The 15,468-nt window shown below is 41.3% G+C and overlaps 2 protein-coding genes across 13 annotated transcripts in view; one reads left to right on the forward strand and one right to left on the reverse strand.

Moving 5' to 3' along the window:
• Positions 1–2,107: 2,107 nt before the first annotated feature.
• Positions 2,108–5,698, reverse strand: NDUFB3 (NADH:ubiquinone oxidoreductase subunit B3). 5 transcript variants are annotated; one of them, XM_052676378.1, is made up of 3 exons: positions 5,680–5,698; positions 2,745–2,886; positions 2,108–2,361 (listed from the first exon to the last, which is right to left on the reverse strand). In XM_052676378.1, the coding sequence occupies exons 2-3, from the start codon at positions 2,882–2,884 to the stop codon at positions 2,205–2,207; spliced, it is 297 nt and encodes a 98-aa protein (XP_052532338.1). In that variant the 5' UTR covers positions 2,885–2,886; positions 5,680–5,698; the 3' UTR covers positions 2,108–2,204. The 5 variants fall into 5 exon arrangements, with proteins under 5 accessions (XP_052532338.1, XP_052532335.1, XP_052532336.1 ...); XM_052676375.1 differs by lacking the exon at positions 5,680–5,698 and adding an exon at positions 5,463–5,604; XM_052676376.1 differs by lacking the exon at positions 5,680–5,698 and adding an exon at positions 5,463–5,574 and having other exon boundaries at positions 2,745–2,959.
• Positions 5,699–5,737: 39 nt separating this feature from the next.
• Positions 5,738–15,468, forward strand: part of HYCC2 (hyccin PI4KA lipid kinase complex subunit 2) — a 54,182-nt gene continuing 44,451 nt past the window's right edge. For 2 of the 8 annotated variants that reach the window (XM_052676317.1, XM_052676313.1), the window contains exon 1: positions 5,738–5,880. The gene's annotated coding sequence lies outside the window, so the exon portion shown is untranslated. Of the gene's footprint in view, positions 5,881–12,730; positions 12,860–14,898; positions 15,028–15,131; positions 15,269–15,468 lie in introns of those variants that run through there. The other 6 variants (XM_052676316.1, XM_052676321.1, XM_052676320.1 and 3 more) reach the window with 6 other exon arrangements.

The following is a 15,468-nucleotide window of genomic DNA, read 5'->3' on the forward strand; positions in this document are numbered from 1 at the left end:
GGAACTTTACTGATGCTAGTCCAGCTTGACAGCTGATATAGCTAATATGCCTATGTGAAATTGTGGTTGTCTATGATAAACTCTCGATAAACCAAATGATCCCTTAAAAAAAGGTACTGAAGAACACACACGTTAGTTTGTTTCTTTGTATTTTACAATCTTTCTGCCCAATTAAACTAAGCAGCACACCAATGTTATGCATTCTGAAAATGTGCTTACTGTAACTTCTAAGTGTGCTTCCATCTGCTAGTGATAGGAAAAGAAAAACTTATCTCTTCAGCTGCTGTAAATCAGAGTAGAATCAATTGAGTTGGAAGAGGCCTTTAAAGGTTAATTTGCTTGTAATAGTCAATGAAGCGGCAGGACTGATGGTTTGAAAGATTCATCCCAAGGGACTTGCAGCAACCTCACTTCAGACTCAAGCATTCAACATAGAACAGAGACCAATAAAATGTGAACCTGTAGACTAGTATGAAAACAAGCTTTACCAACAAGAAACTAAAACCAAGAGCAACTATTGCTTAGAGTTCCAGAAGCATTATGCAGTGTGGCAGGATGGCTGGGAGGCAGTGTGTGGGCACACGCATCAAGTATGGGAACAGCTGAAATGAGAAATGTGCATCCAAAGCTAAGCTTCACTGATAGCACATGTAATGCTGGCTCTTAACAGTTAACTGAATTTTAGGTTGTTGTTCAGAAGAAATTTAACAGTTTAGTCTTAGGCTGACATAGAGGGAGACAAAAGCGAGCATTAGCTTTTGCAAATGTGTATGCTTTTTGGGAGTACCTAAGGGACAACGTGGAAATTCTTGGTGCAGTGGATTTCACACAGGATGTTCTTGATTTGCCTTTTCACAGACTGATTGAACTGTGTGGAGATGTTTCAAAAAGACTTTAGGCAAAAAAAGGAGTTCAGTAAAGCTGTTGTGTGCCCTATGAACAGAGCTTTGAGCAATGTCATGCAGAGATGTAAAGCTCCACTGAACACTACTGCTGCCCTCTCACAGCAACAGATGGTTACTGGCTCTAAAAATAAAGCCCCATTGTAATTCCACTTTAAAATGTTGTGTAAATATATGTTTTAAAGATACTTTTAAGCCATTTGGTAGGAGCTTCAATTTTATTTTAATAAACCTGCATCTGTGACATGGCTACCCCAAGAAACTTTCCACTTTATTCACAGTGGATGTACACTGTATAATTATCTACTGGTATGTAGCATCAGTTTTGCTTTCTTTTTAGTGATAGGCACCCTATTATCTGAATTGAGAACTTAGTATAACTGCCTTTTCTTTCCTTACTGAGGGCATAACAAAGATTTAAAATAGGATATCCAGACAGTGCTAATTCCTAGCTCTGCAAAGGCTCTTTTTTTACTATGTGTCCTCACCCCAGGCATCCAAAAAGCACTCTAAGAAGAATAATGCAAAGAGAAATAATATATTTAAAAAATAGTATAAGAAAGCTGTATTAATGCAAAATTATAACTGGAATTGTATACCAGAAAAAACAACTGTTCTCTATTTTCAGTTTTTTTTATTTACACTCAAGTGTATTGGAGGTCATACTGAGATAAGGTACAGCTATTGCTGAATGAAATGTACACTACTTTGCTTAGTAAATGTGGTAGAAACATGAGTTTTAATTTCTGGATGTTACAAAGAACAGATTATGTTGGTGCATAGTATCTGTAAGTTAGTGTATTCAATATGATTAAGCAAAAGGTTTGGTATTTTCACACATTTCTAGGCAGTTTTGGATACTTTTTAAAGCTTTAAGGTAGCATTTTTTCTTACTGAAAGACGAAAGTGGGTAAGTTATACATTTAAAAAATAACTACTGCAGGATCCCTTACCTGCAAATAACAGCTATTAAATCTGTAAGGAGTAAAATAGAATTTTTCACTCAAAAGCATCACACTTTCTCAATTTCATTCAGTAGGATGTTGGCAGGATTTGAAAGAGCTGGGCCGTTTCCCTTTAAAAGATGGTACAGCAAGCCCAAGAATATATATATTCCTTATTTTCCTTCCCTAGACCGAAGTCAGGGAAATAGCTCTGGCTTCTTGATCCTTTTACAAAAGTGTAATAAAAGCAAGGCAACACGCTTTTACCTGTGATAGACTTTAATATGCGCATTATAAGCACAGTGGGCAGCAGGCTTTCGTACATTTTAGTAATGAAAAGAACTGTTATATTTGATCTTCAGTGATGTCCTCCATTCTTCTTCGGTGGAAACAGGGCATACTCAATGCCAAGAGCAACAACAAAAGCTGCAAATCCCCACTTGAGTCCCCTGGTAAAGACTTCTGTTAAAGTGGCAGGTTTTGCATAGCCACCCATGTACCTCCAGGCTTCATTACTAAAAGGAAAAGAAAACCAAAAGAATAAAACAGGATCAATGGAGCCAGTGTGATAAACATGGCAAAAGGTCTTCGGAAAAACATTGATTTTTTTTCTGGATATGCAGTGAGATGGTTACATTTCTATCATGTAGGCATTCAAGTAACTGTAGCAGCTCTTAATTCTTCATAGAGGTACAGTTTACAGGAGATGCAAGTAACACTAATGTAGTATCAGACTCACTTCCCTAAACTAGTTACACAATTCTTACATCTTCTGATTTTACTCTGAAACCATGATTGAAGAGTACTTGAGCAAAGTTCATACAGTTCATAATGGGGGGGGGGGGGGAAACTATGTTAAGCAACATATCAATACTACTTTTGAAGCTCCTGCACTTACCGAGCCCATGGATCCCTGAGACCCCGTTTGGCCAACCTCCTTTGGACCTCCTCAAGTGGAGTACCCTCTATCTTCCACTGCCTGTAGTCGGGCAGTTCTGTTCGGCCATGGCCATGGCCATGTTCACCTCCATGCCCCATACCTACAACCAAAGATGAATTTCAGTTCTCAGGGAGCATCAGCTTGTTCTCCAAATGCTCGGAAGTACAGATATCCTAGGAAGAGCAAGGTGGTTACAAAAAGTACTCCAAAACAGTAATGTTGCACACAAAGAATTCTGCTTTCTGAAAAGTGCACCTTTGAAAAAAGTACTAGGAGACTTTATACTGCATTTCAGAAGCTGGTGATAAAGAAGCAAACTGTGCTAGATTTTTTAATCATTTTCCCATATATTACAACAGTTGGTATTTGGTCTGAAATTACACATGCTTACTTTAACGTGCCGTATGTCTAAAGGCAAGAGTCTCCACATAAAACTATTTCCAAAGAAACAATAACATTATCTTATCTATGGAACGAAAAAAAAAATGGAATTTTTGCTAATAAAAAAAGACCATTAACACAGACCTTGAAATACACAGCATTAACATAACACAAACATTGCCCAGGAACAGAAGAATCTGTGTTATTAAACAACAGAAAATCACACGACCCAGGAAACAAATAATAATTCACCCAGGTTTGATATCATAGTGTTACACAAATATCTCTGATTAATAGTTTAAATACTCCACACTGTAGGTTTTGCTTTTTTTAAATATGCCAACTAAGAAACCACATTACAAGTTTTTCCTCATCTTAAGCCAGTAAAATATCCCTAATTGCATATTTAGAATTCGAAAATAGTGATGTGGCTTGAGAAGGAGAGACAACTTCACAACTACAAGTCACTTATACAATGTAAAAAAAATGTAATCTCATGTTAGTGACCTATGTACACCTTTATTGAATATTATTATGCTTAAACCAGCACCCTCAAATAACTGGAATTCAAAGACATGAAAACCTGGGAATTACCCAATTTAACTGAACCTACGTTTACTCTCCACAGTTTACTATCAAATTAAAAAGAAAAACAACAGGATAATCTAAATGTAAATATAAAAGAGTAGTGCATTACGTTAGATGTTAAAATTCTTATGGAATGGTAGCCTGTTAAAAACATTAATGCACATACAAACATATTAAAAATGACAAAATAACTAGCTTTAAAGCATCCATAATAGCATTGGACACTTTATAGGTGAGCATTATTATATCATTGACTCATAAAATTGTAATACATCCAGCAGAAGGATAATCAGCTAAACTTCTCTCTGACAAAGCAATCTTGTTTCCTTGTACAAGGCAAATAAGCTGGAAGCCGTTAAAAGACACATTTCTTAAAGCATTACCTTCATTTATGCTGTAAGAAAATGGGTCATTTTCTTTAAACAGTAAGCAAGAGGTTTTTTTTGTTTTGGTATTTGCCTAAAGAGCTGCTATTTCTCGCTGTCACTAATAATGTTTTAAAACATAAGTTCTAAAATTTCAGGATGCAGTAAGTATAAAGTCCTTAAAATTATTCTACTGGATGCAGGTACTACTACATTTGGAATTGTGTTGAACATTAAGAGGTTTTAGGGTTGTAGAATCACCAAGGTTGGAAAAGTCCAACCATCCACTTATCTCCAGTATTACCCATTAAATGTCCCTCAGTACAACATCTAAACACCTCTTCAACACCTCCAGGGTCAGTGACTCCACCACCTCCCTGCAGCCCATTGCAGGGCCTGACTGCTTTCTCAGAGAAGCATTTCCTAATCCCCAACCTGAATCTCCCCTGGCACAACTGAAGGCCATTCCCTCTAGTCCTACCACTACTTACATGGGAGAAGAGGCTGACCCCCACCTCAGCACAGCTTCCCTTCAGGCAGCTGTAGGGAGCACTAAGGTCTCCCCTGGGCCTCTTCTTCTCCAGACCATTCTCCAGGGTTGCCTCTGAAAAAACCAACTCTGTACAACACTACAGCCTCTGTTTTGTATATTTCTAGCGTAATTACAGTTTTATTCAGCAACTGCTTTAAAGTCTTTATTTCCACAGTGTAGTAAGACTTCTTTCAACACAAGTTTCCCATTTGAGCATGCATCTGGTAGCAAAGAGCAGCCTTCATGCCCTAGTTTGTAGGAGAATTGTCTGCAATGAAACCGTGCCAAGATGACAGCTTCAAAGCCTGCAGCCCTGTATGAGCCTTGGCTGTGGGGGCCCAAAGGGATAGAAGAGCATATCTGAACAAGATAACTAACACTGTGATTACCTGAAAAACATCTGCTCCTAAAATAAATAAATAAGTTTTAAAAAGGAACACACACACACAAAAAAAAAAAAAAAAAAAAAAAAAAAAAAAAAAAAAACAACCACCACCACCATCTGTCTGTCTATAACCTTGCCACGCAAATCCACAACCTTGCTCTCCTATCAGTATTTACCTCCCCACCGGCAGGGTTACGAGCAGCCCCCCACTGCCCCACGCACCAGCAGCGAGCCGCAGTGCGGCATAGCCGGATGCCCTCTGCCCCGAGAAGGGCCGCGGCCTAGGGTTGGTGCAATTAGCGGCCTAACGGAACGCGACAGGCCAGGCAGCACGGCAGGGCACGGCGCAGGGCAGCCCCGCTCTCCCCGACTGAGCGGGCCGGGCCTGCCTCCTCCCCACGCTCCCCGCTCCAGGCGCTCAGTACCTGCCCGCTCCGCGACCCTCCGCCAGGACACCGCGGCTGCCCGGAAGCGGAAGTCAGCGGACGGAGCCTCTAACGGAAGCGCGGCTGGACACGAGCGTTCCGCGTAGCTTCTGTTCCGCTTCGTTCCCCCCTCCCTCCCAGCGCCACATGCAGGTGGAAACTCTGAGGCTGCTCTCAGACCCCCGGTTCCCGCAGTGCTGCCGCCACGGAGATTCACCGAGGCAGCTCACGGGCACGCAACGGCACCACCGACCCGAGCGCGGGTGAGGGGGGATGATTTAAGGACGAGGAAGCAGACGATTGGAGGAGCCAATCGGCGTGGGGCTTGTTAGGGCGGGAACGGCCCAATAGGCGGGCGCGTTGTTGGGCTGCGGGCTGGCAGCGGCTGGAGGTGGCGGCAGCGGCGCTGGAGGAAAGGGTGAGGGGGTGTTGGCGGGAAGGGTGCGCGCCGGTACTGTGGGATGGTGAGGCTTGGACAGGAGCTGCAGCGAGGTCTCTCTCCTGCTTCCTTCTCTCCTCTCTCGGTACGGTCATTGCCCGTCGGCTCTTGCGAGGACGGACGCCCGCAGGGTCTCCGTGTGCGGGGGCGCGAACCGCTGCTGCCTCTCGTTGAGGCGCAGAGCCTCCTCTCGGCCTCCTTCTCTCAGGCGGCGGCTTCCGGCCACCCGATGGGCGACAGCGTCCCCGCACCCCGCGCTTATGTAAGCCTCGGGCCCGGCCGCCCCCGGCCCGGCTGCCGCCTGCCCCCGGGGCTGCCTTCGTCAGGGGAGGGAGAGCTGAAGCGGTCCGCTAGGCTGAGCTGAGGGGGGGACCGTCAGCGGGGGCGTCCTGAGAGGGCACTGCTGTTTGTTTCCGTAGGAGAGGTGGGGAGACGGTGTGAAATCCTGCAGCTGAGCTGAAAGGTGACTGAAAGTTAAAGGTTTTCTCAAGACCTGCTTCTCTTGTGAAGCTGCTCCTTTCTTCTATGGAGTGCTCGATCCTGGAGCTTGGAGTTTTGCATGCCGTTGATATATGATTATGAAGCATCGATTGTTTTGCTGTTTTGTTTTTTTTTTGGATTTTTTTTTTTTTGTGTGTGTGTGTGTGTGTGTGTGTGTGTGTGTGTGTGTGTGTTCTTCAGACTGAGTATGTAGTACCATTTCTCTGGAAAGAAACTTGGAAGGACAGCCACTCAGTAACTTGGCCTTAAATCATTTCTTAATGCTGTGGTAATGCTGTTTCTTTGTAGCTGAATGCAAACTCTAGGTTGTTCATTTCAGATATACAGATAGGAATAAGAATAAATATTGGTTTATAGTGTGGTACTGGCGGAACATTAGGACTGACTGCAGGCTTGGTTTCTTAATACCTCATGAAAGCTTATTCTAGTTTCCAAGCTTTTACAGTGATATTAGGAGATCATGAGAAGCGTTCCAGAAAGAGTGCCATTATCGTGTTATTAACAGTGAAATTGTTCTAAATAGAGTGCCATCTGTTTAATCCAGACTGCCTCTGTCTGGTTTCAACACTGAATGTCTTTCCCTGTGAGGCAGTCTGTGAGATCCTGTGTCAGGAGGGGAGAAGACGTGTTGGTTTTTCAGTAAAGTAGGGAGGTGAAATTGGGGATGGATTCTTTATTTGTTGAATACCAAGGTTTTCAGTTTCTGTTTCGCCCATAATTACGTTCTGTCTGATACCTGTGAAATATTTCTTGTTTCTTATTGTGGTGGAAGGCTACAGAATATGTGTTCAGCATCAGTTTGCTGTGGAATGCTGATATTCTTCTCAGAATATGTTTTTTCAGTGAGCTGTGAACATGTTAGATACCAGGCAAGATGATTTCCTTTTTTTGAAGGAAAAAAAAAAATGATCTCCTAGATTTGTGTTTTATTTTGTTTGCTTGGTTTTTTTTTTTTTTTTTTGTGCTTAAGGAAAAAAAGTAAAAACATTCATGGTGATTTGCACTATAGCCTGGTGATCTATCTATGAAGCCATACTGATATTACGAGTCTATCAGCTTCAGTGTTCAGTGCTGATCACAGAAGATTGACTCTGTGGGACCCATAGTGATCAAATGGAGTTGTAGCAGAAGAGTACACTGCAAATGTCAGGATTGAACAAGGGTAGGGGGAAACAGCTGAACTAAGTACATGAAACCTCTTAATAGGACAAACTTCTTGCACTTTATAGATTTGCTCTGCAATGAGGTTGCTTAACATCTTGCTTTCTAAATTGCTTTGTATTTCAGCATGGACTTTTCTCTTTCCAAAATAAAAGATTGCAAATATGGGGAATGTGTTGTTGTAGTAAGATAGGAAGCTTTTTTGAAGCTGTATTTTCACCAAATAAGTAAGTCTGGATGATTTTAAATGGCCTTATGGCCTTGTTGTAGCCTGCTGTTTTTGAGAAGGAAACTTTGCCTTGCTGAGTTACAATTTTTTTTTTTTAATGGACTGTAACAATAATATACACAAGGAGCTAAAATACAAGAAGTTTTCATCTTGTGTAGAACATACTGTATGTCCTTTGGGAAGAGAAGGTCATCGGGATTCTGTGTAAAAATAATCAGTGCTCTTTATGGTTTATTCAGTTGCTTTTTTTTTTTTTTGTACTATTTGTGGTGGTGATAATTTCTGAAAAGTAAGCATTCTGGGATACAGTTACATTAACATCTGTTTAGCCACGCTACTTACGGTTCGTTGGGATTCCTGCTTATGGTTACCAAGTTAGAGGAAGGTGGCAGGGCTTTCCTGAAAGCATTCAGAAACCTGTGTCTCCAGAAATTTTAGTCAGTATATATTGTAACTTACCAGATGCGTTGCTGTTACTGTTCTTCTGTATGTGCACCAGTAGTACCAGTGATCTGTGTTTAGTGGTATGTTCTTCATGATTATTTTCTGGCTTAGAGAGCTGCAAGACTGACAACTTGAAGTACTCAATTTTGAGGGTGCTTCTGTTTTTTCTTTGGCTTAATATTTTAATACATATTTGAGCCACTTAAAGTGAAACGCTGCATGTTTTCGTCCTGAAATTGCGTGTTACTTTCTCAGGCTTTTTGTCAGTAGTTAATTATACTTCACTAGAAGCCTGTTGTCATTTGAATGGTCAATCCTGTTTTAATTGCAATAATGATGAAAAGATCTTTCCTTAAGCTGCTTAGGTTTCTTTAGAAATTTTTTTTTTTTCCTAAGAAATGCTATGGAAGGTGGGGAAGCAAGTTATCTTCTCAAACTGTGCTTGAGCTAAATTTTCTGTGGGTTGTATCACAGTCTCAAACCACTGTTTCACCTCTATTTAGGAGAAGTGGTGTGCTGGAGCAACACTGTTCCTTTCTGTGTTTTTGGCAGAGATCGTTTTTCACAGGAAGATCTATACTGCTGGGCTCATCTGCCATCCTATCCTGAAGCCCACTAAAGCTCTTTGATCCTAGTATATGACAGAACCATTGTTTCAATCCTGCTTGTGCTGCACAACTAAGCAGCAGTTGACAGCAGATGCTCTATTCTTGTGCTCTTTTCTAGGGAAGCATATTGGGTTACTCCTTAGGTCAGCTCTGCCAGTCCCTCTGTGGGGATGATGTTTTGTATGGCTTTTTATTCCATGGATGTACGGAATTTTTAAAAACTCTTGAGTCCGTGTATTGTTTTGGAATCTACCACCGTTCTGGCAGCAAGCACCACTAGACTTCTCGTGTTGTGTGAATAAGTCATTCCTCTGTTCTGTTCTGAACTTGTTATCTGAGAACTTCATATGATACTCCCTGTTTTCTGCAGGAGAAGGAACGGAACTGTTTGGCTCTTTCCTGAGCAGACTGATATGAGTTCAGAATCAGGCTAATGTGTTCAGTCAAACACTGGTATGGGCATGAGAGTAACTGTAGGTTTTGTTCCTTTATATTAACTTATGAACTAGTATTTGGCAATGAAGCTGGACGCTTCCCCAGCTGACTTGTAGCGAAGGCCACCTGCCATAGGAATTATTTTTTAGGTAGAAGTCTTGTGACTCTTGCAAAGAAAGTGATCTGAGCACGTGCAGTCATCAGTCGTAGCTTGACTTGCTTCTGTCAGGTACTTTCATTTACGAATGGTACGCTTACAGGGAGTAATTCTTATTTAATGCTGTTTTTCACTGTTTCCTTTGCAATTATTTCCTTATGATAGATAAAACTTCATGCAGATTTGTGTTCAAGGAAGCATTCGCTTCTGAGTTGTGTAGGCTTGTTCAGACATTTCAGGTAGGGTGTAAAGGAAGGGTGAAATAGAGACAAATGACTTCAGGAAAGATCTGTGGCAGTCATGTATTATCTGAATAATCCGTTACCTTTTTCTGCCCCTTTCTTCTGTCACCTTATTTGGCAGAAGTGTAGATCCATAAATAAAGGAATCATTGGATGGTTACGGTGGGAAGGGGCCTTGAAATCATATACATCAACTCCTTTGTTCAATACAGGGTTAGCTAGGACAGGTTCCTTAGATTTTTGAGTATCTCCAAAGGAAGAGGGTGCACAACCTCTTTGGGTGACACGTCCTAGTGTTTAAATGCTCCCATCCTGCAGGAGTTTTTTCTTATGTTTCAATATGCATCCAGATAAATTCAGTTTCTTTGGATAGCAGGACAGTGTTTTGAGTTTGTGCTTGCATCATTAACTGAAAATTAACTATTGAAATAGTTGCATTTCCTAATAAGACAGATAGTTTTGTTGTTGTTGTTTTGTTTTATAGTAATAATAATTATTATTTTTAAAAAAGCATCTTTAATCAGAGGACATACTTCTGGGAGTGACTTTCCCTCTCCAATGGAATTCTGACCTTTTATTTTTAAATTTGGAATCCGAAGAGGCAGAGGGGCACTTCTGATGAAATAAAATGTTGTTGCGTGGTAGAACAGAAGTCTCTATTGGCAACAGTATGACAGAGAGGAGAAGGTAGAAACCTGGATCAGGATCGGGTGCCGGGTAAGATAACGCACAGTTTGCAAACTGTTCCAACACGTGCTGCAGGTTATCAATAATTAATAGAAGTTTTGTGTTGTAAGAAGAATTGCAGTGTGGCCCTCAGTCATTCTTGTGATAGCATAGTTTGCTCCCTTGGTATCATCCTGTAGAGTAATATGAATGTTACACTTCCAATTTATGATCTTCCTTCTGAGTGGAAAAGAAAGAACCATAGATATTTGGAAGGAGATCTCACTGGGGTAGTGAACTAAAATGTCAGATGAATGTCTGTTGTAAATGCTGAACTCCCTTGTCTGTCTGTCTGTCTTTCTGTCTCCCGGAGTTGAATGATGGGCCTTGCCAAATCCCCTTGCTGCATAATACTGTTCAGCAGAGGTCCTGATGGATGCAGTTGCAACAGTTCAGCCCTGTTAAAGTTCCAGGAATGTTCTCTTCCTGCTTATTTTGGAAGGTCTTACTGCAGGACGGGGTGCTTATCAATAATATTATTTGTATACAATCAAGTTGGCTCACTGATATCTGCAGTCCAGAAATGTCAAGTCAGTGTTCTTCTGTGTAATCTCAGTAATTTGACTGCTCTTGCTATGCTTTTATTTTACTGTGATTCTTCAGTAAATTGAAGTAGTTAGGTCGTTTTTATCAGTATTGTGTGTGGTTCATGAGTTCTTTAAATATTAGACACTACTATTCCAGAGAAATATTTCAGTGAGGTATGAGATGGACATGTGTGCAGGCTGCATGACGGTGGTTTGCTGATTCATACAGGGCAATGCTGGAACATTTGGGATTTTTTTTTTTTCTATTTCCATTCTCTTTTTTTTTAGCAGTTTATGAACTTTCAATTGTAGGAGTAAGGGTCAACTTCAATTCTTCTGCCATGCATTGGTAACTGTTGAGGCTAGAGGGAATTATTCTGTATCTTTTTGGAAGGACTGTAAGGTTTAAATGACTGTTCACATTTTTCATGGCCATTCAGTTGAGGTGATGATGTGTTGAAGGAGAATGAGGTGAAATATGTGCGAAATCTGTTCTCGGCCCACCCACAATTAATTTATTTCCTTATTTTCTCTTTCCATCTCCTCCTGTCTCCTTTGATTTTGAGCATACCCTGAGCTTGAGGAGAGGCTGGAGAGCAGCCCCCTGCATGTCTGCCTGTGTTCTTGCTGGGAATTGGACTGCAGAGTTGGAAACTTGATATACAAAAAAATCTGAAGATCCTCTTCAGCGAGGATTCTTCTTCACGCGACCCTCCTCGATATCCTAAGCACTCATTTGTGGAGAGCTGAGCATAAGCCTAGCAGATTTTGTTTCAGAGGTGGTTTAAGTTGATTTGTTCCCACCAGATTTCTTTTGATTAAAAAAGGCACTGCATGGACAGGTATGTTTGAGACAGTTTTGCCTGTGCCTTCCTGCTTGTTTTTTTGGACAGGTGAGACAAAGTGCATGCAAGCATTGGTCAGGGGCTCTGTGTGTGTAATTCAGATCTGTGGGAAGGATTTCTCGTCTCAAATTGGACTAATCTTGGGAAGTGGGTGGTTGTGAAAACAGTAATTTAAAGTCAGTTGTTCCTGCATGTGAAGAACCAATTCTGTTAATTCGTGTTTTGTAATTAGAAAAGCAGTATCTGGGTAGAGCTGCTGTTCATTCTGTAGGCAGCTGGGCGCTGTGCTGTGCTGTGTACAGCTGTATCAGTTGCTGCAAGGATGATTTGCAATACCTGGGGTTTATTTTGTTCTTTTTAGCCTGTGTCTCCTGTCTTGATTTACCTTTGTTGCAAGCGGACTTATGACAGGTGACTCTTTTAAAGACAGTTTGTGCAAGGCTGAGTTTGTAAGCCTTAACTCGGTTTCTAATTGCTATTAATACTCTCTTTTGTTGTGTGTGTAGTTTTTTTTTTTCCCCCTTTAATTATTGAGTGACAGAATATAGTGAAGAAGGCTTAATGTCTGATGTGCTCTTGTCCATGGAGCTTCTCTCTTGGAAAGATGGCTGCTAGTAGTATTGCACTGGATTAGCATTTAATGTGCCATAGCTGTGCTGGCCTTTCCTACCTTGCATGTAACTTAATGAGTGATGTCAAACCTCTTGGTGAGTTTGGATAGCAGCTTTCCAGGTCTTGCAGATGAAAATTCTTTATGCTTCTGCCTCTGCTGAAGTCAGTGCTAGATTTACATTTATTTCTATGGGGTTAAGGTCGTGTTCTTAACTTTCCAGGCTTCTGTTGTATTTTATTTCGCTACAAATCTGTAAAACCAAATTTCAGCAGGCAAAACTAATGCCTGTGTTTGTAGATGGAGCTCAGTCTTGATAGTACAAATCTTTCTTTGTCCAACAGGAATAGTAGAAGAACCCTTCTACAAGGGGAGGAGTAGTCAATATCATTTCTAACTCTTCCTATGTCTATCTCACTGCTGTTATTAGCATGTAAATGGATTGGTACCAACCACGTGAGTGAAATTACACAGTAAGTTTTTGAGGCATCTGTTATTAACAGTGTGTCCTTTTGCATGGAAATGTCAACGTATCAAAGTATCTGACAAAGACTTTATCGTAGCAAAAGTTCTTGTTTTTCTGCATGTGACAGTGGAGAACTTTCCATTGCTTTTTTTTTTCCTTTTAAGATATTCAGCTGAGCCGGAACAGCATAGAGATATGAGCTAAATATGGGCGCAGAGGAGAGCGAGAGTTTAGATCTGCAATGGGAAAATGAGTAGTTCCTTACGTGTGAGCATTTTTAATGCTTTTTTTTCTTGAAGCTGCTTGCTTCTTGTTCTTGGCATAGAGCAGGTCTGAGTCAAAACTGCTGGTCTTCAAACTCTTCTTCTAGATTGTTAATTATGTGCCCATTCTGTTTAGTAAATTGTGTAACTGACAGAGCATGGTATGTGGTAAGCTGCTCTTGTCGATGATACCTCTGTGCAATAGTTGCAAATAGTAACATCCTTATGTTTCTGGAAGTTACTAAACTACATTGCTGGTAATTTCTCGGGTAGGTAACGGAATGTGGTGCTGCGGTTGTCAGGCTTTGTGTGAGCTGTTCTCGTAATTGAATACATGTTAATGAACTGCAGCAGATAGCAGCACAAACCTCTGCCGTGCCAGAGTAGTGGTGGCTTCATGAAAATCTGAAACAGCTCAGTGTGACCTTTGGAAACACAAGTAGGGGTGGGAGTCCTGGGGTGAAGGCTCAGTTGAACAAAGGAAAAAAAGAAGTACCTGGAATACTGAGGTAATTTAAGTTAAGGGCTCATGACTGTATTTCTGGGCTGTTTTATTTCACAGAGGTTCTGTGACAGCATCCTTTCAGTCAGAAGTGTGGCTTGCATTTCCCAGCATGCAGGATATATAGAAGCAAGCTGCTGCCTCTTCTGTTTGCTTAGTTTTATACACTGCTGCATTTCATTTTGTCTGCTGTGATTCTTCAGCTTTGCCTTCACCCAGGTAACTGTAAACACCGGATCAGTTTGAGCAACTTCTGTTTACCTAGGGAAGAGGAGACTTCCTGGCTTTTTTTTTTTTTGAGGGGGGGGATTTCTTTCATTATCTTCTCACCAGAACCAATGTTAGAACTTGAGACAATCAAACTTGGAAAATGGTTTGCCCCAGCTGTTAGCTCTGTCTGCTCATCTGATTGCTGCAGTGCAGCCGGCTCAGACACAGCCTATAGTCCACAAATCTCCAAAGAACAGCTTGGAGAAATACATCAGATCCCCTTTCTGTGTGGATATTGAGTTGACTACTGATGCACATGGTAATCTGTGTGACCTGCTACTTCTCACCCGAAGTCTGCTTTTTCTGCATCAGTAGTGAAAAATACATCTGCAGTCGTTCTTTGTGCGTACAAAAATAAAACTGTTGGATTCTTAGTCGCTTCAGCCAGAGAAAAAGGAAAATGTGTTTGATACAAAATCGCAGATACGTCTGGGTGTTGAAGTCATTCAGGTGGCAGCAGCATTACACATGCATACCTTGTGTTCCAGGAGTCACTGCATGAACTCTTTGCCTAGCAGTGTTTTTTTTTTCCACCCTTTTGTATAGGTGAAATACTTTCGCCCAGCTACAGGTCTGCTGTGGTTTTTAGCAGTTAATTTTTACAGGTTACATGAAGAAAAATTACAAGGACTGCACTAGTAGTTTTCAGTTGTAGTTAGAGTTAAAATGTTGCCATTTTATACCTAGTTTTTTAATTTGTCAAGCTAGCTCAAATTTAAAGTCCAGAATGTAGAAGACAACCAACTAAACAAAAAACTGTCAATTCCATAATAATAATAAACCTTTACTTTCTTTTTCCTAGCTACTTCGGTATTTAATTGCATAAAGCTGGTGATGCTCGGGCAGAAAAATAAATGTGCAACCATGGGATTTCACAACTGTTGTGCTCAAATTCCTAATCGGGTTAAGGTTTGTGCACAGATTCCAGGCTGAGTTAGGGGTCACTGGTTGGCACTGCTGCTGAAATGGGGCAGTCATTGTTGTGCTGATTATCATAGGGTGCCCTCTGTCCTACCCACACACCTTTAGTTAGCAACATTTAATTAACCGAGTGCGCCAAGGTGGGTTTGGGTCTGTTCTGTCTGTGCCCTTCTTTTCCGAGTGGCTGTCAGTGCTAAAGACCAAAGCACTGGACTGGAGGTAAGAAAAACAGGAGGACGTTCAGAGAAATATAGGGAGGGGGATGGCTCTAGATGTTTGTGTCCTCTGAAAAGCTAAGGTTTGAAATCTGCTGCAGAAAGCAGAAAGCTGGAAAATGATCTGTTGGTCAGTGAGCATGCCTGCTTTTCTTGCCGGCTGCTGAAAAATGACTCTTTAGCACTGCTGTGTGCCATTTTAGTGAAGCATTTTGTAGGAGCAGTACCGTGTTTGGCTGCTGGAGGTAGGTGTGGGTGTGACAGTCAACTGCTCATCTCTACCCAGATGCTCCCATCGCTGTAACGTGTCAGAAGCTGTGTTTGCTAACTTCTTTTAATACGGAATTTTTGTCTTGTGAGAGGTGGGAGAAAGCAGTTAACGGATGTTAAATGAAGGATGCTATTGTGCTAATGAGGAAACCTTAATCACAATTTAGAGAGTTTT

Source organism: Tympanuchus pallidicinctus, unplaced genomic scaffold (assembly GCF_026119805.1).
Source record: "Tympanuchus pallidicinctus isolate F22 unplaced genomic scaffold, pur_lepc_1.0 scaffold15, whole genome shotgun sequence".
NCBI classification, from domain to species: Eukaryota; Metazoa; Chordata; class Aves; order Galliformes; family Phasianidae; genus Tympanuchus; species Tympanuchus pallidicinctus.